This window comes from Strix uralensis, chromosome 6 (genome assembly GCF_047716275.1).
Source record: "Strix uralensis isolate ZFMK-TIS-50842 chromosome 6, bStrUra1, whole genome shotgun sequence".
Taxonomy (NCBI): domain Eukaryota; kingdom Metazoa; phylum Chordata; class Aves; order Strigiformes; family Strigidae; genus Strix; species Strix uralensis.
In genome coordinates this window covers 7,473,210-7,495,369 of record NC_133977.1, presented here as the reverse complement: position 1 = coordinate 7,495,369, position 22,160 = coordinate 7,473,210, and the positions used below count along the sequence as shown (strand labels likewise).

The following is a 22,160-nucleotide window of genomic DNA, read 5'->3' as shown; positions in this document are numbered from 1 at the left end:
TGGATCGTTAACATTTTTGTATCCTGAATCCCTTTGGTATTTGCTACCACCCCTGGATACTTTGGTTGTTTTGAGGCATGTTTCCTTCATTTTATAAAACTCTGCATTGGGCATGAGGGTCTGTTTCCACACCTTGCAGAACTAAATTACTATTAGCTGTCAGCTAGACTGAACTAATATTTTTGAAGAAAAATGAAACTGCATTTCAGTTTGATTCTGATGCTTTTTGACATTTCAATTAAAATACCAAAATGAAAGCCTTTATTTTTTAAACTGAAATTTGCTTTTTGGTTTGTGTTTTGAAAACCAGAAGGAAAATTTAAATTTAAAAGAGGAAAAATATGTTTCTCTAAAAGAAAAAGTTCTGCAGTAGTTCAAATAACTACTTGCAGTATTTCATAAAATCAGATTTTGAGCAACTCTGTTTAAAACATTTCTTTGTACTTTTTTGTTTGTTTGGACTCCCAAACAAAAAGTGACATTCAAGCGGAATTAGGAAGATGTTTCAAGTTATAATTACTGTGTTTTCCATCCAAAAGTATGAATGTATCCATGTTTTCTACAGACTGGGCTTTCATCAGCCAAAGACCCATGAGGAGAACAGGCTGAATTTTGCACTGTTTTTCATAGCCCTCACCAACCTGAGATTTGCACATCTTATTCAAAGAACACTTGCACATTATGTTTTCCATTAATTTCTGTTGGCTCGGGGCTCAGATATGTGAGTTCTCCTTCACCCAGACATGCATGTTTTCTGTGAGCGAGGGCTGCAGGGTTAGGAATAAGATTTCGTTGTGCTGTTAAAAACAGGTTTTGTACTGGTTTTCATATTGATTATTGCCTTCTGCAAGAAATAGTTATGGTTTGATAGGATTCTTGCCCTTTCTAGTGCAAGGTGCTAGTTAGCAGGGAGGGCAGTCAGAATCTGTCCTTGCAGGAAGAAGAATCAAGTAGAAAAGTATATGAAAACAGATGAAAAAGGGTGGAAAGACAAGAATTAATTCTGCTTTTCAGGCTGACTTCTACAATCCAATTATAGCTATCAATAAAATTTTTACAGCTTTCTCTTTGGAAGCAGATAAAACTGCTCTTGTATTCTCTCCATATTTAGCTGAGTCTTTGGCTAGTAGATACAGAGGATGAAAAAAATAAAGGAGTGCAAAGATATAAAAAGGCCCCAAAACTTTAAACATCTGATTGTGTAACTGATCTGATATGAACTTGCCATCGTTATGATGCCTGTGAATTAAATTTTTTGAGATGTTCTCCCTAACAATTTTTTACTCAACCATGTTATTCAGTAGCTGTTTTTCTTCAACAGGAAGGCCTTTCTCAGTGACAGTAGGAACTAATAAGAGGAGATTTTCTGAAGCTCTCTGCAAAGTATAATGTTCAACATAAACAAACAATGGTGTGGAGTTGTGGATGAGTGCAGAGTATGCTGCCCTGATACATTTTAATCTGGTGGGTGAAACTGTGCATTTAAAATCTGATAGTTGAATGCTGTCATGCTTACAAAATCATGCATGACTTCAGAGAATAGTTGCTGGTGAAGGCCACAGGCCTATTTGTAGTAAGACATCAGCAGCCCTGTCAGGCTGATGTGTTACTGGTTGACAAATAAGGGGGATCACAGCGATTTTGAGGGAATTGCAAGAGAAGTGCCTGCCACTACTACACAGGCAAATAATAATAATAAAACTAAAAAATGATGCAACAATTGATTTGTTCATTGTTACTTTTTGTTGTGTTCCTGTAAGCGAGTACTAATAGGGGAAACAACTTCTGCAGACAGAGAGGGTGACTTTTTTCCTCTGAAGCACACTCAAGGGAAAGCAGCTTTCAGGACCCATGGAGTGTGGTGGGCAGGAGAGTCACATCAAGGAGCTGGGAGAATGTTACTCATGCAGAGAAACTGTAGAAGGAAGCAGAGAGCAAAAAACCAGGTCTTGGGGGTAGAAAGGACTAGGGACTGGAGAGGGCTGGGCAGTTTGCATCTCAGGAAGGCAGAGTTGGATGGAAAACAAGTTGCAAGCAAGAGCACACCTCTAAGGATGCAGTGGGCAGCTGGGAGCAGTCCATTTTTAGTTCCTGTTCTTCTTGCCTTGTCACTTGGAATTGTTTCCATCTAAAAAAATAAATCATCTGAGTTTATAGTCAATCATTCCTGTCACAATCATGTGAATTGGTAGGGTGAATCAAAATGCAGCACCCAAATCTGAAGATGGTATTTTGATCTGCTATGAACCTCTCCCATTAAAATTTAAAATACCCTTTTCCCCAGACGTCCTCTAAAATAGAACAAACTACATGGAAAAAAACCACGTTCTGGCTGTGGCTTAAATAACAGATTTCAGGAGAGCCGAGGGTTAAGGCTTGCACTTGATTCTTATTCCTTCCAGTTTCTCTCCATATACTCAGGTGAAGATCAGCCTTAGTTTTGAAATTCGTGGTTGTCGCACTTTGCATCACAATTACCATGTTTTCTAAACACTGTGGGTTTTGCTTGAAATGCTTCATTTGATCTGAGATTGGCTCAAAGCAGCAGATCTGAAAGTGTAACTGAGCTTGCTTTCTTTCCTTCAGCAATCCAAGAGGATCAGGTGATGGGGTTGCCTGGATGTTGTGAGTTTATTTGCATGTGAACAAGACAACTTCAGTTTATTTCCCCCCTACATACTGCAAAAAAAAGTTATGGTCTCTGAGGTAATGGGGTTTGATAGAGTTGTTAGCAGTATGCTGTGAACAAAAAATTGTTATCTAGTTCAAATATACTGTTGTATCCACTGCTGTGATCTTGCTTGGTAAACTAACACCTGATTAGAAAATGTATGGCAGACCTTAATATTTTTCAGGCACTTTCAAAACTCTTCCTATAAGTTCCTTGGGAAGGAAGTGGAGCTTGCTTTGAAATGGAAGACAGGGTTTCTAAATCACTTTGAGGGCTTTTCTGCTAGCTGTAGGGTTGGAGGAGAGCATTTGTCTCATTTCCTGTGGCAGCAGAGAATTTCTCTTTTGCTGGCACCTTCAACTATTCTGCTTTTCCACTCAGTATTTTTGAAATGTGTTTTAGCTGGGGCAAGACAGGGTGGTCAGAAATCAGACACAACCTGACAGATGGCAGGAAAGATTTCCAAAAGCATCTGAAGGACACTTGGGGAAAAAAAAACTCCTCTCTCATCTCAGCTACAAGTAGGAGAGTCCAAGAAATTTGCGTGGGCTGCTTGTTACGCTGATCCCAGTCCAGGGGAGACTTATGCCACTGGAGCTCTGCTGAACTGGAGGCAGTTACTTGGGACTTGCACTAACATGAATCTGCACCAATGTGCTCACAAATTGGCCCTGATCTCTTGTCTTTCAAGTAAGAAGGGAACTATCTTGTGCTTTTTTACAGAGGACTTGAAAATGAAAAATCTTGCATAGCTGGGTTGCTTATAGCAGAGCTTCCCAGCTGTGATGAGAGGCTTTGGGAGCTTCCATGGTGGAGTGCCAGTCTTGGGGCAGCTAAGCAGGGCCTCAAGTGCTCTGAGCACTTCTCTTCTGAAAATCAAGCAGTTTGTTTTAAACCTCTGAAAATGTAGGTACTTAACTTTCTTTAAATCCCCAGGGCCAAGATATTCACAAAGCCACAGACCACCGATTTTGTTTGATTTTTACGGTACAGTGGGACTGTGAGATGAATTTAATTTCTGGTGTTTTTCACTTGTAAACAGTAAGAAAAAGCTCCTTATTTTAATGAGCACTTTGGTCTCCTTGTCCTACTCGCTATCTGTGTATGATATAGTGTAAATGAATTTGAAACAAAAGGCGATCTGCCTTTCTCTAAACAGCTATGCCAAGTCTAAGACCATGTTAAGGAAGCCGAAGTTGTGAGTACTTCTGCCCTCCCCCCCTAGTATTTGAACTGTTCTTGTCTGAGTGAATCTTCTGCCTTCATGGCTTCACATTGCTGCTTTCTCTGATACGTGTCCTTCCTCCAGAGCCCTTGCCCAAACTTTCTTTCCTGAAGGGACAATACGATTGCAAGTCATGTACTGGCAGGCAAGTTTTAAGCTCAGGTTGCATCTCCATAAAACCGTGGGTCTCTGCTCTCCTTTTTCCACTTTTCTATGGTTGTTTTATTTCCTTACTGATTCTCTGTTTCTTAGTGATTCTGCCTCTTCTGGTCTTTATGTTAAGCAAAGCACATACTTAAAATCTGCCTAAACCACAGAAGGCTTGTTTGGATGTTGACAGGTTTTTCTGAACGGAGGCTTTTCTCAGGAATACCTGATATATTTTCTGGCTTTAAAGAATCAACAGTCCATCACTTCTTTTTAGCATGTTGGCAGTGAGACAAATAGCTTGGATGTTTTTTCCTGGTTTTGGCAGAGGAAGTTCCTCCATCATGGTGGAGGCTTTGAAAGGAAGGTGGTTCTCAACGCTGGAGGGATAACCTTCCTAATCTCAGACTTAATCAATTTTGATAATAAAAAATGGATGAAAAAAAGGGAAGATGTCAGGGTCAAATCTATAGTAGTAGTCAATGGGGCATCCTTGCTGTGGAGGTGATGAAGGAAAGTAGTTTTTTGCCTGTTGTTCTTCCATATAGCATTTAATCCTTAATATACCGCTGCCACATTAGATCTGTGCACATACTGCAGATCCCTGACAAACGGAATCTGGTTCATGATGTGGTTATGCAGCTGTTTTCACCTGGCAAAAGATGCAGCTCTGCCAAAAGGCATGGTCCTTTTTCTGCTCACTCCTGACCTGCTGTGTTCATGAACGGCCTTGTGGTGAAAGGAAAGGGTTAGTTTTTAGCTGGATCCATCTGCCTCATTGTGCAGCCATGTTGAACCTTGCGTGGTGGAAGGGGATAGTTAGGAATTAGCAGTTAGGATGCTGAAACTGCCAGCGTGGATTGCTTCTGGTTCAAACTCGTGTATACCCAGGGCCCAAAGTAACTTCCTGATGTTGGTAGAGAGTAAAATGGAGTGCAGAATTTGCCCTTCAGTGTAGCCATAACAAAGGGGGTGGTGATTGTAACCTTCAAATGCTATGTATGACAGTCGTGGCAGTGTAGAGCTAACATAATGTGAAATGTGACTTTTGAAGAAAGCTGGCTTATGAATTGCATGTGTGAGTGCCTGTGTGTTTCTATGCTAAGATGACCTTTCTAGTACCAGGTATAGGTCTTTGCAATCTAGTCACTTACAAGCGTGTCTTTGCTTTCTGTACATCTCCTCTCCTATGTGTACCTCCAAGCTGCATCACTGCAGTCTACAACCAAGCAAATAGAGGAGTAGCTAACAAAGACATTTCCCAGTTCCCTGTACTTTTTTTTCTTTGTTTGCAAGAAGTGAAATCCATGTCTCAAGCTCAATCTATGAATCAGAATGATTGTCAGGTATCTTCTTATAGGAAAAATGGTTACGTGTTTCCTAAACCACACTGGGGTTACAAGAGAGCGTTGTTGGCTTGCTTCTCCTGTTGTTGGCTTGCTTCTCCCAGCTCTGCACACTTGTAAAACTCATGTTAAAGCAGTGAGCTCCTCTACACCCAGTCTGTCTCTTTCAATCATCTGGATTCGGGTCTTTCCCATGTGTTTCTCATCCAAGTCTCCAATAAGCTCTCCACATCACAGAGGGTACCAAACCCACTGCCATCTCTTCTCTGTCTTTTATGTGCATGACAGTTCAACCTCATGCTGTAATGAGCTGTGCAGGAAATATTTTTATGTGATACTGATGTCAATTAAGACTAATCTCAAACCACTGTATAGAAAGAAGTCCTGATTATTACAGTCAGTGATTAGAAAAGGTTACCTAAATCCTTTACAGTAGTATGTGTTCAGCTGTAAAAAACAAAGGTCTGTATCTCTCTTTCTTTTTTTCTTTCCTTGCTCTGAGCTAATTGAAGCTTTGCTCACCTGGGTTTCAAAAGATGCCTCACCATTTTAGTTCTTGAAGAATAATAATGTACATACCTCTCCCACAGCTTCTGTCTTCATTAGACATTTTTACGTCTGGCTAATGAGGAACACGATTCTTTTTGAAGACTATAGGGTTATAGGAAATATGTGATAGTCAAAAAAGTCTGTAGTCAGTTAGGAGATAGCATATGCAACATTTCACCTTATTTCAGCTGTTGTCCATTGAAATTTTACCAAAAGATGCTTTTCTATTTGCAGCCATTTATTTTTCCTGGTGATGTCCTTTTCATTTATTTGAGGAGGGGCTGCACTTTGAGACCAGTGCTAGGGCTTCTGGTGACTCTTCAAACACAGAATGAAAAGACTATGGCTTTCCATAGAATTTGGTCTTCCCACTTTACTTCTTTTAGTACAAGTATGCTTGTGGCAGTCCCAGGGTGTTCCACTAGCTAACATGTGGACCCCGGCTCACACGTTGGAGAGCACTCAAAAGCACACTGTGAACAGGCTCTCTTAATTTGCCTAGACCACGTGCTGTTAGGAGAACAAGTGGTGCTGCTCCTTGTCTCTTTACTGAAATGTAAAGGGTTTGTTTCAGAGCGTGAGGACTGTCTTCATTGCTGCAGGTGTGATTTCTCTAGCAGGTTTTGCTGTCTTCCAGCAGGCAGACCTGGTGTCTGGCCTGTGATGCAACCCCTACAACCGTGCTCAGAGACCAACCTAAAGAAAAGTGTTGCAAGGGTGTCTAAGCAAGCACCCCTCCGAGGAGGGGCGGGAGGAGGTGGAGCTGCGCCAGAGACTTCTAATGGCAGAATAAATGGGGAGGTGTAGGGCAGCGCTGTACAGTCAGTCCAGCACACCCGCTGTGCCTCTGTTCTCTTCCCCTGTGATCTGAAAGAGCATATTGTCTGCACCAAATCTTGAAGAAATACATACAAGCAGATTTTTGTTTTGTCTTGTTTTCTTTAAACTTTAGTTACCCATCGGCAACTTTCAAGATGACAAGAATTTTGACAGCTTGCAAAGTGATGAAGACTTTGAAAGGCAGATTGGAGTTTTGCAATGTGTCTGCTGATCACTGGAGTTTCTCGAGGACTGGTACGAGGTTGTTGAGCATCAAGGTAACAGTAACTGAGCTACTGTGGTTTAATAGATGTGTTTGGCATGCTGAGAGATAACTGGCTGCAGATAACAGGGCTTACCTAGACACATAAAATTGAACCGAAGGAGATTTGTCTGAACAAACCTAAGCAAGGGGGGGTGCTTGGCTAAATGGTTTTATTAGCTAAGCAAACACACTTTTTGTGTAGTCTGGAATGGAAATTATAGGGTATATTGCACCAAAAGGTGGAAGTTCAGGGTTTCAGTTAATTATTACATGGTATTTTCTTTAGAAACACCCCACCCTTCTATAGGACTTAAGCTAATGGAGCAGATCTTTCAGTCCATATGAGTATGAATCAGCTAGATATTTAAAAACATGCATCACCTGAAGCATGCAATTAATCCAATTGAATCCACAAAGGATCCATTTTCAATGTATTGAAAACCGTGATGGCTCTGAGATTAATGGGAGAGATAGACAACTCTTTGTGAATGCATCAGTGTAGCAACTCTTGATTTACTGGGGCTGGAACCCCTTAGTTCCCCTCCCCAACTTTCTTCTGCTCTTTGTTACAAGAGCTGCATTTGACCAGCTTTGCTAGTGTAACTCAGGCAGGCGTGGCAGAGTACAGTGGTGAAATGGGACTTTTTATGTGAATTCTGTAGCACTGGTAGTGTTTTGTCGTTGTGCACTTTCCATTGAAAAGGTGCTCTTGCACGTGTATCCTGTTGAATCAACAATGTAATAGAATTAGCAGCCAGAGGGGTGATGTTTCAGCAGGTGGTGGGGAAGAGCTCTCAGAGACTGGGGCTGCGGGTACCCGGTAGGTACCACCTTACTGGCAGGGCAGGGTAGAGGGCTGACTGGTATCATTTCTGCCCACTGAGGACTAGGGTTTCTCTTACCTGTCCCACATCCACTGATTTTTCAGGAGATCTCTGAGCTCCTGGCAACGACCCATTACTTTCAAAACAAAAATTAGCTGCAGAGAAAAACTGGATGAGGAAAGAGGCATCCCTATGTTCATCCCTTCCTGAAGCATGTGAGTTCTCAATTTAGCTTTGTCTCACCTGCACTTAAAAACAGAGCCTGTGTTGTGACTAGTGTTCTTGCTAATGGACCTGGCTTCCCCTTCCCGAGAGTGCACAGCCGGCATGAACTGTTACCTTGTTCACTGTCTTGAAACACAGCACAGTAATCTTCTTCCCAGCAGATGGACACTGACTCTGCAATCAGATCTGGCTTAGGAGGAAGGTACTCCTCCTTGTGATGACAACAGGAGTCCTACTTGTCCATTAGAAAGCCATCATGGTTACCAGTTTCTGCAGCCGCACCTTTTGAAGAGGAATTAGGGCTCTAACATGAGGAGTAAGTTCCTTGGTTGTTCTTCAGGCTGGTGAAGCTGTGTTGGTTTGACACTGACCACACGTTAAAACTATGTCAGAGCTCTCAGGTGGAGCAGTGCTGTCTCACATCTTCCAGGGCAGGTGCCAGCTTCTATTGTTCCATTTTGAAATCTCAGCACTGACCTAGAAAGTGCCTTTTGGTGTGACAAAGCATAGTGCAACACAATTTGAACAACCTCTTTGAGCTTTGTGCTTTAAATTGAAATGGGAGAGGAGAAAATGGAGACACTTTTACTGCCAGTATTGCTGGATGAGTAGAACCTGTGAATGCACTAAGAGGTGCTGTTGACAAATATCATAGTGTCTAGGGGATAGGAGCCCAGGAGTCATACTTGACTGCTTGGTTTATGGCTGGTGATGACCTGTAGCATTAGTATACCAGGAGCCCTTGCAGGTACATTCAAGTTCACCACAGTTTTAGAAACTGTCAAACTAATTAAGCAGGACTGAGGAGTTCTGCTGGAACAATTCTTTCTTGTCTCTGTTGCCTCTGATACTTCTCTTGCTTTTTGGAGCTGGTTCAGTTATTTCTGCCATGTGCTGTAGAGTACAGCCGTTGAAGCCTTGTGATGCACAGAGAAGTGAGTTCAAAGACACTTTAGTTTGTGGTTAGAAGTCTGCTGCAGTAAAAGGCATCTTCCACTTTGTAGCCCATGGTTAGGATTGCTGCTTCAGCTTTTGATGAGACACCATCTTTCTTTACATATCCCAGAATAAATCTGGTAGGCACCTGCAGTAGGCTGGTTCTGATGCATTCTTATACTGATGGATTAGCATCTGAAGTTTGGATTTGGCATCTTAAATGACAGATTGATGGTGTTAAGTACATGTTTTGTCACTCATTCAAGGACTGCATGGTGACAGACCTACAAGGTCATATCTCATATTGCTGAGGCATCCAATTATTAAGTTTCATACTCATGGAAAACTGCTGCCCTACTCTGATGGAGTTACAGTACCAGCTGTTCTAGGATCTACTATTTCTGTACTTGTCGAGCTAAAGAGTGATTGCTTAAAGCCAGTGACACCAATGCTGAAGGCAAGGAGAATTAATACCTTTTAAGAAAGCAATGCTAAGTGAAACCCTTGGGAACTATTTTAACCTCAGTCCCAGCAATTGCAAATACACCTGAGGTGGGTCAGAATGAGTTGGGCCCCCTTTCTGTGTGACAGGATCTATTGCAGGGCGGCCAAGACCTACTGTGCATCTGAAGCGCTGAGTTTGATGGAGCATTTGTACCTGCACTGTGACTAGCTGGCTCACCACAAGCTGTGGTGCTAGCCAGCCAGCCCCAGAAGTCTCTTTCTGACACCTTCTGCCTTGGCATTGACAGTAGTGAAAGTGGTTTCCTTATTGGACTTGATTATTTGAGTTTAATACCTACAGGAATTTGTGCTTTCAGAGTGGATGCTTGAACTCATGGAGAGTAAGAAGGCTGGTATCTAGTGTAGTTTAGGAGCCTGTGGCTCCTGAGATCTCAGCTCAGATTTTTAACGCCACCTTTGCCGGGGGCCACATGATTCTGTTTGAATTCAGAATCTGGAATATGAAAACCTGAACCTTTTCTGGCCTGAGGGTTTTGCTTTAAGTCAGTGACAGGCTTATACACCTTTTTGCATGGGACAAACAGCAGCAGAAGTGGAAGAGACTCTCTAATATACATATGCAAGCAGTAAAGCAGCAGGCCTGAGGGAAAATTTAAGGATAAGTGGTCCTAAAAAGCCAACCTATTGCATAGCTTTGTGCCAGAATGTGGAAGTTAACTGTAGCTGTGAGACAAGTGACCAAGTACTGACTTATGACTGTGTTTGGTGTTCCAGCCATCATTAGAGATAATGGATATTTGTAAGAAGTTTGGAGAAAGAGTGAAATGCAAAGTAATTAAGGTGTGTGGGATAATGGCAGTATAGGTAATGATCCCATTCTCCCATTATTGCAGGCTTAAATGAGTGTTTAGTTGCCTTTTATTGCTTTTTCTCAGTGGGCTATTTTAGGGAGCATAACAAAATACAAAGAAAACATGTTTCTAACCTGCATATAAACTAAGTAAAGTATTACAGAGCATGAGGAAGGGGTGGTAGTTTTAGCAGGGTGCCTAATAATTCTTCTCCCAAGTCTGTCTTCTGTCCAGTTAAACTCAGCCTATGTGGGGAAACACCATTGTAGGTGAACAGTCTGAGATGTGGGGACTCACAGGTTTGTATTTCCCTATTGCATCCCATCCTTCAGTTCTAAAGGAGAGATGGAGCATCCGCAAGTGAGAGGGGCACAGAGCAGATCAGAGGCTCCTATAGGCTCTGTAGGGATGCTTAACATCACTGGTTTCAGCGTAATCAAGCTTCTTTATAATTCAGGAATGGGCAGAGAGACTGTAGCTCAAAGCTTGTATCATTTAATGCTCATCTGAGGCCAATGTAGTTAAATGGGGATGTAAAGAGTAGTACGAGCAATAAATAGGTGGCTTGTAACAGTATAGCTGGCTCAGTAAGGAGAGGATTGGGAGAGCTATAAAAACCACCAGGAACAAGCTAAAAATATAGTCAAAAATGAGAGGGAGAGCAGGAAAATTTTTGAGCACTGGTTTTAGAAACTATTTCAGATTACTGTAAAAGGGGTCTTCAAATATATTTTGAGGCAGGTGGAAAGTAACTGAGAAAATGACTGCATGGGAAGCAGAGAGATGGGTGAGGAGGTGAAAGATCAGTCACAAGCTACTCCAGTGCTCTTCCTTTGGAGGTGAAAGTGAAGGGGAGCTAAAATGGGGCCGGTTCCCTTAGAGATGGGGGAACTTACTGAGCTGCTACTGTGGGGGAGGGAAGGGGTGCTCATTTCCTTGGGTGCTCAGTGCCTTCTGCCAAGTGCCTCACCTGTCTTGGTTCCCTCTCCTCCTTTGATTTTTGTCACAAACAAATATTTGTGGCATTGTTGTGAAGAGCTTTAAGAAGAGTTCAAGTTGTAGGAGCTATGACTTTTCTATGATGCTGCCCGTGTTGTGTTTCTGGCTTTGCTTTCTCTTTGGCTTGGATGGTAAAGGAACTAATCCAAAGCTTCTCCCTAAAGTTAGCCTAAGCGTGAATCTTCTTTGGTGTATTGCAAGACACTGACTTGGTTTTTTATTCATTCTTTATTCTTTCCCCTTCTTCTTCTCTTAATTTTAGCCAGAAGCAAATGTGCTAATATAAAATTACAGATACAAAAAAAAGGGTTGGCAAAGGAAGTCTTGACTGTTAGCAATGTCCAGAAAGATTTCCAGCCTGTGATGGCATAGTACTCACAAGAAGAGACATTCTTCTATCAACTGCTCCCTTGTTGCTGGTTATTTGGTCTTGAGAGAGTGGATGTAGCACAGTCCTGGCACCAGTTTTCTACTGTAGAAGAAATCTGATGGCTTTTAGCTTCTTCTGCGCTTCTGATATGTTGGCTGTTACGTAGCCAGCCAGATTTGTGTGCCAAGAAATGCAGCAGAAGCTGTTGTAGTGTGTGGAATCATGGTCTGCCTTAGAATGGAAATGTTTTATCATCTTCTTACTAGAGGGAAATAAACTGTCTTGCGCTGAAGCTGGGTCCCAGCTGTGTCTCTGCCATACATCAGTGCCCATCCTTGCTTTGGTACTGGGCATACTCATAGTCCTCCAGCAGCCCAGCGTTTAGGGTTCAGCTTGGCCCTGCCAAGAGAAACTGGGCAATTTCTTTGGAGGGCAAAAACTTGACTTCCTTGACTGGTGAGTCTGTGAGGCAAGTAGAAAAGAGGAAAAATTACCTGTTCACTTCCCAGTAAAGGAGTTTATAGCAGACCCAATTTAAAAAGCAAATTGTACTGCAGATCTTTTGAGATTTTGCAGATGTCTATCATTCATCCTGTAGATGGGAAGGGCTGCTAGAGCAGGGAACTAACTGGAACTAAGTTAATCTGGTTTTCTACTTTCTTATTGTTTTGGGGTTTTTTTTAAATGCTGTAATGCTTTGTTTACTTCACATGTGGACTGCTTTGTGAAGTGGGATCTGAACTACTTAACTCTTCAAGTTGCTTTGACAAAATGCACAAAATCTAGCAGTGACAGCATGACCCTTTCTGTTAGCCATCTCCATCCTCAAAGCTGTTCAAGAGCCCTGAAGCCTCTCTGGAGCACAGGGGGCTCTGCTAAAGGTAAAGCTACTGGTGTGTAGGAAGGAGAAATCAGATTGCAAACCATGTGTCTCACATTGGGGGTGTGTGTGGAAGAAACATTTTATTTGAGATTTATCTGAGACTACCTGGGGATGCTTCTGAGAAGGGTGGAGACAAAAGGACCTCATGGAAGCTCTGGGGGTTTTGTTTATTTCTTGCTGCTTGTTTTTTTAAAAGTGAATATCTCTCACAACTAATCCCTGATTGAGCCAACTGGCCTTCTCTATAGCCTGTAAATCACTTTTCACACTAAAAACAAAACTGAAAAGCCAAGGTAGGCTGGCAGCTTAGGGATATGGTAACACCTCCCCTGGAAAGGTAAGAAAGAATAATTGCTTCTAGAATACTCAACAAGCAAACCAACCACTTAATTAAGAATAATAAATCAAGTAAGGGAGGGAAACATTTGAACATCTATCCCTTGCTATAGCTGAACTTGCAGGCAGGTTATGGTTGCTCAGGGACGTTCTTCTGTATTACTTGAACACTGTGTAGGGGCTCTAATAGTACAACAGGGGCTTCTGTTCAACAGAAGTTATTTCTGTGCTGGTCTGGTGTGTAGAAGGGCAGGTGGTCTGTGGGGGGAGGAAAGACATGCAGATTCCTGTCAAATACTATAGTGAGGGTGATGCTTTAAAGGTCACAGTGATTGCTCTGGATTTTGGCCCCCAGGAGTTAGATGGATCTTAACTTTTCTGGTCATTCCACTGTTGTGGACTTTGCTTCCTGAAAGATTCTCCCAGGCTATGTTTGCAGTTGGGAACGTGATTCAGGCGATTACCCCAACTTGTACCAACGAGTGGTAGGACTTGCTTGAACTGGAGTTGGTATTTGGGTGGACTCAAATACGTGGCCTACTGGGAGAAGGAATTTATCTCCTGAAATCAAGGCTGAGAGAAACCGGTCCCTGCAGTCAGCCTCCCAGGTCGGCAGTGTGGGCTGGGTTTTCAGCAGGCTTTGGAAAGGGCAGAGGTCCTGTCCAAAGCCCAGTCTGAGGCACCCAGTCGACCTCTGTGCTTTGTAATGCTTTGCGTGTGTGGCAGCTTTCTGTAATGAGAGGCTTAGTGAGATTAGGGATCTGACTAAACTGTAATTTTTATTTAGGCTAAATCTAGGGGATTTAGCCACCAAAACTACATTTGTAACTAAGGAGGGAGGGGATTTTGATGTTGCTGACTATCCCATCCAATAGTGTGGGAAGGTTCAGAAAATGATGGCTAAACCTTTTGAGAATGACTGGATGTTTGACATTAATGAGGAAAAAATGCAAGGCTAAAAGCATCCCAGATGCACAGAACTCAATTACTTGGCAGTGCAGTTTGATTTTTAGTGTATTTTGCAGTACATTAGTAATTGATCTGTGCAGTATTTGTAACTGCAGAGAAGCTCTAGATGAATGTTTGCCACGACTGTTACAAAATGTTCAATGCTGGGAATGAAATTTCTCCTTGCTGTGATTGTTCATCTGATTTACAGCTAATGGAAAGTAGTTCTCCTGGTCCTTTCTACAGCAAATTGATCCTGATTTTTCTTTAAAAAAATCCCATTAAGAGGAATTGTTCTGTAAAAAAAACCCAATATAAAGTTAAATCATGGTGAGAGCTGCTGCCTGGTGGACACACTTGGCACATCTCCTGTGGCGCAGACCATTGGGGTTTTTGTACTGGTAGTCACTCTGTGACAGCAGCTCTGTGCCCAGAAGGCAGCTTTGCTTGCATTCCAGAAGTGGAAGTTTCTCAGGACTCAAAAGATTCATCATCCAAATTCTTTTAAGCCCAGAAATTTATTGGCAAATCTATTTCCAGTTTTGCTTACTCTCTCTCTTCCCCTGCATGTCATCAGTGATCCTGCTGTTTGAAGCAATCTCCCAACTCATTCTGTCATTTCTGTTGCGCGTATAGTTGTTATTTTCTTGGTAGAAGCTGGAGTTCCCAGGTGGTTTCCCATCCAATTCCTGGACAGGCTAAGAAAAGTTTAGTTTCCAAATGAGGCAAAAGAGGGTGTGTTTCGTCTGGTATGTGCAAAGACCCAGCTGAATCTCTTAATGACTTTTGTAAAAGTCACTCTTCATGTCCCATTTTCCTCAGCTGTAAAATAGTGATTAAGCTTGTAAGGGATCCCACATTTAGTGTGGGACTCAGTTCTGCTAAACACTCTCTGAAAGAGGTGCAGCTTTATGGGAAGTTTTCCTCTAGGCTGCTTGTTCCATATCTACCTCTTCCAGGACAATTTATACCTAGCCCTGAGGTAACTGAGACCGTGAGTGTCTGAGTCATGAGTTCCTCTCTTCTTGTGTCCTACAGCAGAATGGACTGGTATTTTGAATTTTGCCATCTGACACCAGTCCAACTAAGCACAGACTTGTTTTTAGCAGCTTAGCTGTACAGTTGCAACAGAAGTTAAGCACCTTTCAAAGGTCACAGCTGGATGAGAGCCAGCATACTCAGCAGCAAGCCTTGAGCAAACATTGAGGAGAGGGGTGATCCTTTCCTTACAGAGTTATGATATTGGTTAATTGCAAGATACATTGGGTGGAAGAATAAACAACGTGATACAGAAGGGTGGTCTCACAGTAATAGCAGCACATGCTCTGCTTGCGGTGAGATTTGCCAGCTGCCTTGTCCTTGTTGGGAGCACAATGTTTCCTAAGTGTTAGAAGGAAAAAGAACATCAGGAGGCTAGTAAAAGAGACAGTATCTTGGCAGCTGGGAATGGGAGAGGGGCAGGGATACTTACAACATCAGACATGAAAGGCAGGTGTCCTAGGTGTTACCTGTATAAACATCAAGGCTTTTCCTCCTGTATTTGAGTCTCTTCATGTGCCTTTCTCTAGGCGCAGACAGCGAACTTGGTGCTGGAAGATGGGACGAAGATGAAGGGCTATTCTTTTGGCTATCCATCCTCCACAGCAGGGGAAGTCGTATTCAACACTGGTCTTTCTGGGTAAGGCATAAGCAAATGAGATGTAAGCATCAAAAGTTTTCTGGGAGCTTGTTAAAGTGTGAAAGTTGCTTTTTGCAAGTTCATAGGGTCCTGATCCAAGCATGTAGTGTTCTGTGTAAGAAAACACCATAGTCCAGGGATACACAGAGAGAGACAGTTGATGAATAGACTTCAGGCAGTCCTCGTGTCATAGCATTTGTGGTGATAAGCAACTTTAAAGACTGATATAACTAACCATGGTAGTGAGGTATGTAGGGATCTGATCACTTCCCATTGAAATGCAACCATTGCTGAGTCAGAGCAGAGGAACTGTCTTTGTTCTCCCTTCAGTGCCCTGATCAGATATAGAGATTTGAAGCATCTGCAACGTTCTGGGTAATGGAACACTTCTGAGTGCAAAATTTTTCAATCCCAAGGTTTGCAAGTTGGTGACCTGTATGACCCATCCCTTATCCCATTTGTTGGCTCATACCACAGTTAAGGATGCATTTAAACTCTGTGGCCTTTCCATCTAAAGGGCAGGATCAGATTCATGCCTAATCTAGCCTAACTCTCAGTCCTCTTGAGTGGTAGAAGCCAGCAGCTGACTTAGGATGGCAGCCAAATGCTGCTGGTGATTTTGTTGAACTGCTTGAGCAGAGGAAATCTGCCTGGAGGAATGAGGCTTTTGGCTAGGAGAGGGGCATATTCCTGGGGAAGCAAGACAGCTCTGAGGTTGTTGGTGCTTGAGCTTTTTCTGCAGTCATTCATAGCTGTCTTTGCCCAGCTGCCTTGCATTCCCCAAATTCTGCTCTCTTTTGGAGAAACCAGTACTCACAGGATGAGTTTTTAAATGATCTCATTGGTGAGAGTGTTAAATTGCTGCAGAGGGGAATCTGTTTGCAAAGTTTCGCATTAGGAGGCAATTATTTAAGTATTTTGACAGCACTAATTACTGGCTGTGTTAATATACCTGCCAAGAAGCAACTGTTTAATATAGATCAGAATGATGGAGGGCACCAGAGTTCTCTTCTCAGTGATAGATTATGGGCAATAAATCTTGTCACATCACAAAAGTCAAGGAGGACCTGATGGATTAATTTCCTCTCCACATGTTACCGTGGCAGCAGAAGCTGTGTTTGCTCATTTTCTAGAGATTTGGAGAGGATACCTGTGAAAGAGAGATCTCTTCTGTGCTGGGGAGAATATGGGTATGGAGGGAACATTTGAAATGTTAGGGTGTATCTTCAGAGCACTCTCCAGGAACATGACCTTGATTGTTTTGGAGAACAGGAAGATAAGAGCTTGCAGCGTTGTTGCAGACTGTAAAAGTAACAGATTTGCTACCAGTCCAGGCATTGCTGTCCAGTGAAAGAAACCCTGTAGCTCTGCCTGGTGCTCCTGAGCGCAGAGATCAACACCTTCTGTACCCAGAGAAACTCAGCTACCTGTTTTCATTGATGCAGTAAGAAGCTAAGTGCCTGCGTGAAGGAGGTGCCAGGGTTGGGGACTTTTACAGACTGTCTGGGCACATAGCAATTTGTCAGCATAGGGAGCTGGAGGCTAGTCCAGGGGTGATTTTGCCATGGCTGCTGTTAAGCCTCAGACCACTGCTTTCTGTGAAGTGGGTGTTTCTGGATGCTGAGTGGGGTCAGCATGGGCTCTGTACTGGGGTGATTAATATGCTGCTCTGCACCTTGTCTCCTCATCTGGACTCTCACGTTCTGATTCATGTCACAGAACTGGGAGGCAAAGCACTTTATGTGCGTACAGCTTTCAGGCTTGAAGTAGCTAAAGCTGGCTGAAATGCTGTCATATTACTCTGGAATAAAGGGCAGAGAGCACTGTTTTGCTTTAAATTGTTGAATTTTCATTAGAAAAGCATGAGGATGAACTTTTCAGAAACATTTGCTCAAAAAAAATTTCTTAGCATTGCAGCCATCTGTTTGGTATGGGAACAAAAAGGAAGAAGTTGATTTCCAATTAAGAAAAAGGAAGAATTACAACCCATAAAATGTTCCCATGTTTGAAACAGCTCAGTAAATGCATTTGCCTTCAGTAAGTCTGTGTGTGTTTCCCATGATATTCTAGCAAGAGAACTGATTGACAGGAATTTACTGAAATCAGGCAGGCCTTTGGGCAGGCACAGCAAGGATTAGACCTTGCAGCATCTTTAGAGCTCATGTTCCCATCTGCTCCTCTGTGCTCCACAAGGCATTGTGCCTGCTTAAAGGGCATTGTGTCTCAGTGCAGAGATGTGCCTTCATACCCCAGCCAAACCCAATGGCTCTCTGTCCTTGTTTGCTGATTACAAATAACATGCAAAGGTTAATTACATTAGCTTTGTCATTAACAAAGAGTCTTTTGGAAGCATAACCAATTGACTCGTAAGGAGAGAGCGATGCCAAATGTGCATGTGCCATGCACTTACTGCAGTTCTGTGATCACGCTGCACTTTGTGTAGTTGTTTACCTGCAGCAGGAAGTATAGATTTGAACAGCAGGAGAGGCTTACCTGAAAATATTTCATGGGCATTGTTCCTTTGACATGTCATTTCTCAGAGCTGGCTGGTGTGCTGTGTTGTCTATATCTGCCTGCAACCATTCCGGGTTTTGTGAAGAGTTTCCCAATGTTTGACAATTAATCTTCTGGCAGTAAGTCTGATGTTCCATAAAAATGTCTCTTGTGACTTGCTGATATCTGGTAGATAGCTGGAGTTGCCAATTATGTATTGTTTAAACAATAATGACAATAATAAATTATATTTTGTGTAGGGTAGATTCATCCTGAAGTGTCTTTATGCATTTGGCTAAATATTTGTGTGGATAACTTCATCTGTCGCTAAATTACAGCTGCTTTTGGGTTGAAAGACAGCTATTGTTTAATGGATTACTGCAACAGTATGCTACAGTATAAGGGAGAAAGCGAAGGACTGTGCGTTAATTTGAAGCTGAAGGATAGGAGCATGGGCATGTAGACCATGTTTACGCTGTCCCCCTCTTTGGGGTTGAAAGTGAGACTGGATCTACTGGATCTAGAGCTAATACTTTGCAAAATCCTAGGTTTGAGCCTTCAATGCAGAAGAACGTTCCACTACGCTTTTAGATCCTTGCTGAGAAGGGTATTCAGGCAGGTGCTTGAACAAAGTTTCTGTTCCTGGGGCTTCTGCTTGGGCTAAAGATATAAGGACGTGCTTTGGGGTCTTGTGACCAGGGTCATTGCCTTCAACTTGCCTTCTTCAGAGATACGCAAACCAACTTCCAAGCACTTAGAAGTCTTGTCAGGTGAAATGTGTGGTGTCCTGTGGGTGGGAACCTGGAGGCTGCCTAGAAGCGAGGCTGGGCCTCTGCTGGGAGAAGCTGTAGAAGTGGTACCATGGCAGAGTTAGTTGACAGAGCAGGTAGGAGAGAAGAACCCAGAGTAGTAATGAGGAATCGCAAGGCTGATTCACAGCTGATCTCCAGACAAAAAGATAGGCATAAATTTGTCTACCTGTCCCCCACAGAAAGAGCAGTTACAGCCCTGAACATCTCAAGACCTGCAAGCTCCAGACTGTGAAAGGGACCAGGTCTGGGCAAACAGCTCTGTTGTCTGTTAGATTTTCAGTTTGAGTTTTCTGTTGCCGCTGAGAGGGACGAGTTCTTACACCACATGGAGGGAAGGGCACAGCAATGATGAAGCACTGCTCACATGGTGTGCCCAGGGAATGGCCAAGCCCAAGCTGTTATCTGGGGGTCAAGTGGTATGCCATGCACTTACTGCAGTTCTGTGATTGCTCTGCACTTTGTGTAGTTGTTTACCTTATGTTAAATCACAAGGAGTCTGAGTTTGTTAATAGCTCCTGTGCTTTTCTTAAATGAAACATGAGAAGCCAAAGCCTTTCCTTGTTCTCAGTGTCAGATGTTTAATCACAGGTGGCAAAGTCAGGGCAGATTCACAGATGTGTTTGCTTTTATACTGAGAATGCTTTCACATGAATACCATTTCTGTCTTTTTGTCATATGGGAATTCAAACCTGTCTTGTTTTCACTGGCTCTTTTGTTTTACTTTCAAATCCAGACCAATGTACTTTTCTTCTATTGCTTCTTCATCTAGATACACCGAAGCCTTGACGGATCCCAGCTACAAAGGACAGATTCTTACACTGGCTAACCCCATAGTTGGGAATGGTGGGGTGCCTGACACGGCTGCTTTGGATGAAATGGGCCTCAGGAGGTTTCTGGAGTCTGATGGGATCAAGGTAACAGTGGGAGACACAGAGCTGATCAAAGGGTGGTGCTAGCAGCCAGAGTGTGTGTGTGTGTATGCACACAAGATTTTACTGGCACCGTCATGGAAGTTAGAAGGAATCTATGATACTCAGCCTTTCTTTTTACTCTTCTGGATATTGTCCTTTGGAGGAATGGTGACAAAAGATAATCCAGCTTGCTTTCTGTACCAGGCCATGTGCTGTCTGAAAGTGGTGTATTTCCCATCAGTGACAGACATGCTACAGTTTTTGTGAACTGCTGTCCTGGATGGCTTTTCTTCCACATTCCCTTCTGCCTCCTATGTATCTGTGTTTGCCCAGGACTGGTTGCCACAAGGAGATCAAATGCCAGTGAGAATGAGAAGTTTCTGTGTGCTGAGACTTTTCTCTATATGCCTGTACTACCGCACATGGGAGGTCACAGTTGTGTGGAGAAGGCTGTATGTACTAGTGCAGGAACCAGTATATACACTGTGGTGACAGGGGATATTGGCTAGGTGCAGGACCATGTCCATGCAGTGGTGGCAGTACCAAAAAGTGAAACAAAACCATGTAATTGCAGAACCAGTGAAATGTTCTATCTGTCCTGAGGTGAAATGACTCGTAAGCTATCTAACTCCACTGGAAAAGGGAGCTGACTTTTGAAATGAAATGTCACTTAAAAGTGAAAAGCTTTCTTAAACAAAGAATGAACCGAAATAAAACATTTTGTCTTGTGTTAAATTTCCACTTTCATTCTAATGAGAAGTGTTTTCTCAGTTCAATGTAATTTGCAGCTTTGGTTACCTGAAAGCCACATTACTCTATGAATTTCCTAAGTAAAAGGGTCCAAGTACAGTCATGACAGAGCATGAAGCCTTTACCCTGTTGCCAGGTACCTGTTCTGTGCACTCCCCCTGTGAAGGCTCAGATTTGCTATCTTTTTGTTATATAAAAGCAGCCATACCATGTCTGCCTAGCCTCGTGTCCTGTCCGTGATATGGTTTGCAGTGGATGAATAGTGAAAACTCAGAAAGTACAGGGCAGGTACAGTGTGATCCTTCCGTGCAAAATGACGTTTCTTTTCTCTGCAGGTTTCAGGCTTGCTGGTGCTGGATTACAGCAATGAGTACAGCCACTGGCAGGCTGCTAGGAGCCTGGGAGAGTGGTTGCAGGAAGAACAGGTGAGCAGTCTAGGGGTAACTACATTATGAGGACAGACCTGTATGTTTGAGAACAGCAGACAGAACTGCTGGCTTTGAGCTCGTAACCACTCTTCTCAGATGTCTTCACCAGTCTGTACTGGGCTTATTCTGTGTTCCTTAATTCTCTGATTCTTCATCCATTTCTCTTTTTTTTTCAGGGTGCAATGGTATTGCCAAGATCTTTCCAGAAGGAGTGTTAACTAAATGGGAATGTTTGGTTCTCCATAAAAACAATACACAATGGATTATATTCTATTCTTTCGTCAAATGATTCTGTAGTGCTGCCTCTTGTTGTTGCCATGGTCATAACCTTAAGAGATATTGGCTGCCAGGACCCCACTGTTTTGAAGCCGTGGGAGTCAAGGATGTGTCAGTAAACTGCCACTGACTTGTGATGGCTGGGAGGGTTAGGTGCTCATAAGTAAGGCAAAATGGGGCTCACAAATGAGGCAGATTTTTGCCACATGAGCTTTTTATTTTGTGCTTTTTAGTGCAGAAACTAGATTTGAAGAACTGAGCTATTTATGAGTGGGAAAATGAAGAGCTGGAAGTGAGGCAGCCTTGGTAATAGTGCTGCTAAAAGCCAGAGCTCCTTGAACAAGGACATGTTCTTCTCAGCAAAGTGAACTGGCTGCTCTCTTCCTCTGTTTTAGCTGCTTGTTCTCTAATTTATCCTTCTCTTGTGTTTTCCTCAGGTGCCTGCACTGTATGGGATTGATACCAGAATGCTGTCCAAATTAATTCGTGACAAGGTATGATCTGCTTCCCTTGATCCAGTTGCATCAACGTTGCTATTGCTGGGCCCTTTTTCTAACAGTGCAGCAAAACTGGGGTGGAAATGCTACTTCTGGGCTGCCTTGACCTCAGATGCTGCTCGGATCCCTGTGCTCTTCCAAAGGCTCTGTGTCTTCTGTGCGGCTGAGGCAATGCTCTGATCCCAGGGAGCCCCCTCTCCTTGGCTCTGCGCTGGGTTTCCTGTTCTACAGAAGTGAACCAGCACAAGCTGATGTAAATGAAAGGCCTCAGGTAGCTGTGTCAGACTAGTGTGTTGGACACAACAGGTAGTAGTGTCAACTACATGTTACCTCAGATAGTAACAGTCTGAGAGAGCAACAGCTCTGTGAGAAATTGTGGATATTAGTTCACAGATAGCATCACCTTTGGTCGGTAGATATTCTCTTATTCCTCAGAGACAAATAAATGCCTACAAT

At 42.9% G+C, this 22,160-nt stretch overlaps 1 protein-coding gene across 1 annotated transcript in view; it reads left to right on the top strand.

Moving 5' to 3' along the window:
• The first annotated feature begins 6,912 nt into the window (after positions 1–6,912).
• The window catches only part of CPS1 (carbamoyl-phosphate synthase 1), a 94,778-nt gene continuing 79,530 nt past the window's right edge, over positions 6,913–22,160 (top strand). The window contains exons 1-5 of the mRNA XM_074872251.1: positions 6,913–7,035; positions 15,428–15,537; positions 19,612–19,756; positions 20,839–20,928; positions 21,645–21,701. Coding sequence (XP_074728352.1) covers positions 6,913–7,035; positions 15,428–15,537; positions 19,612–19,756; positions 20,839–20,928; positions 21,645–21,701 — 525 coding nt within the window. The remainder of the gene's footprint in view (positions 7,036–15,427; positions 15,538–19,611; positions 19,757–20,838; positions 20,929–21,644; positions 21,702–22,160) is intronic.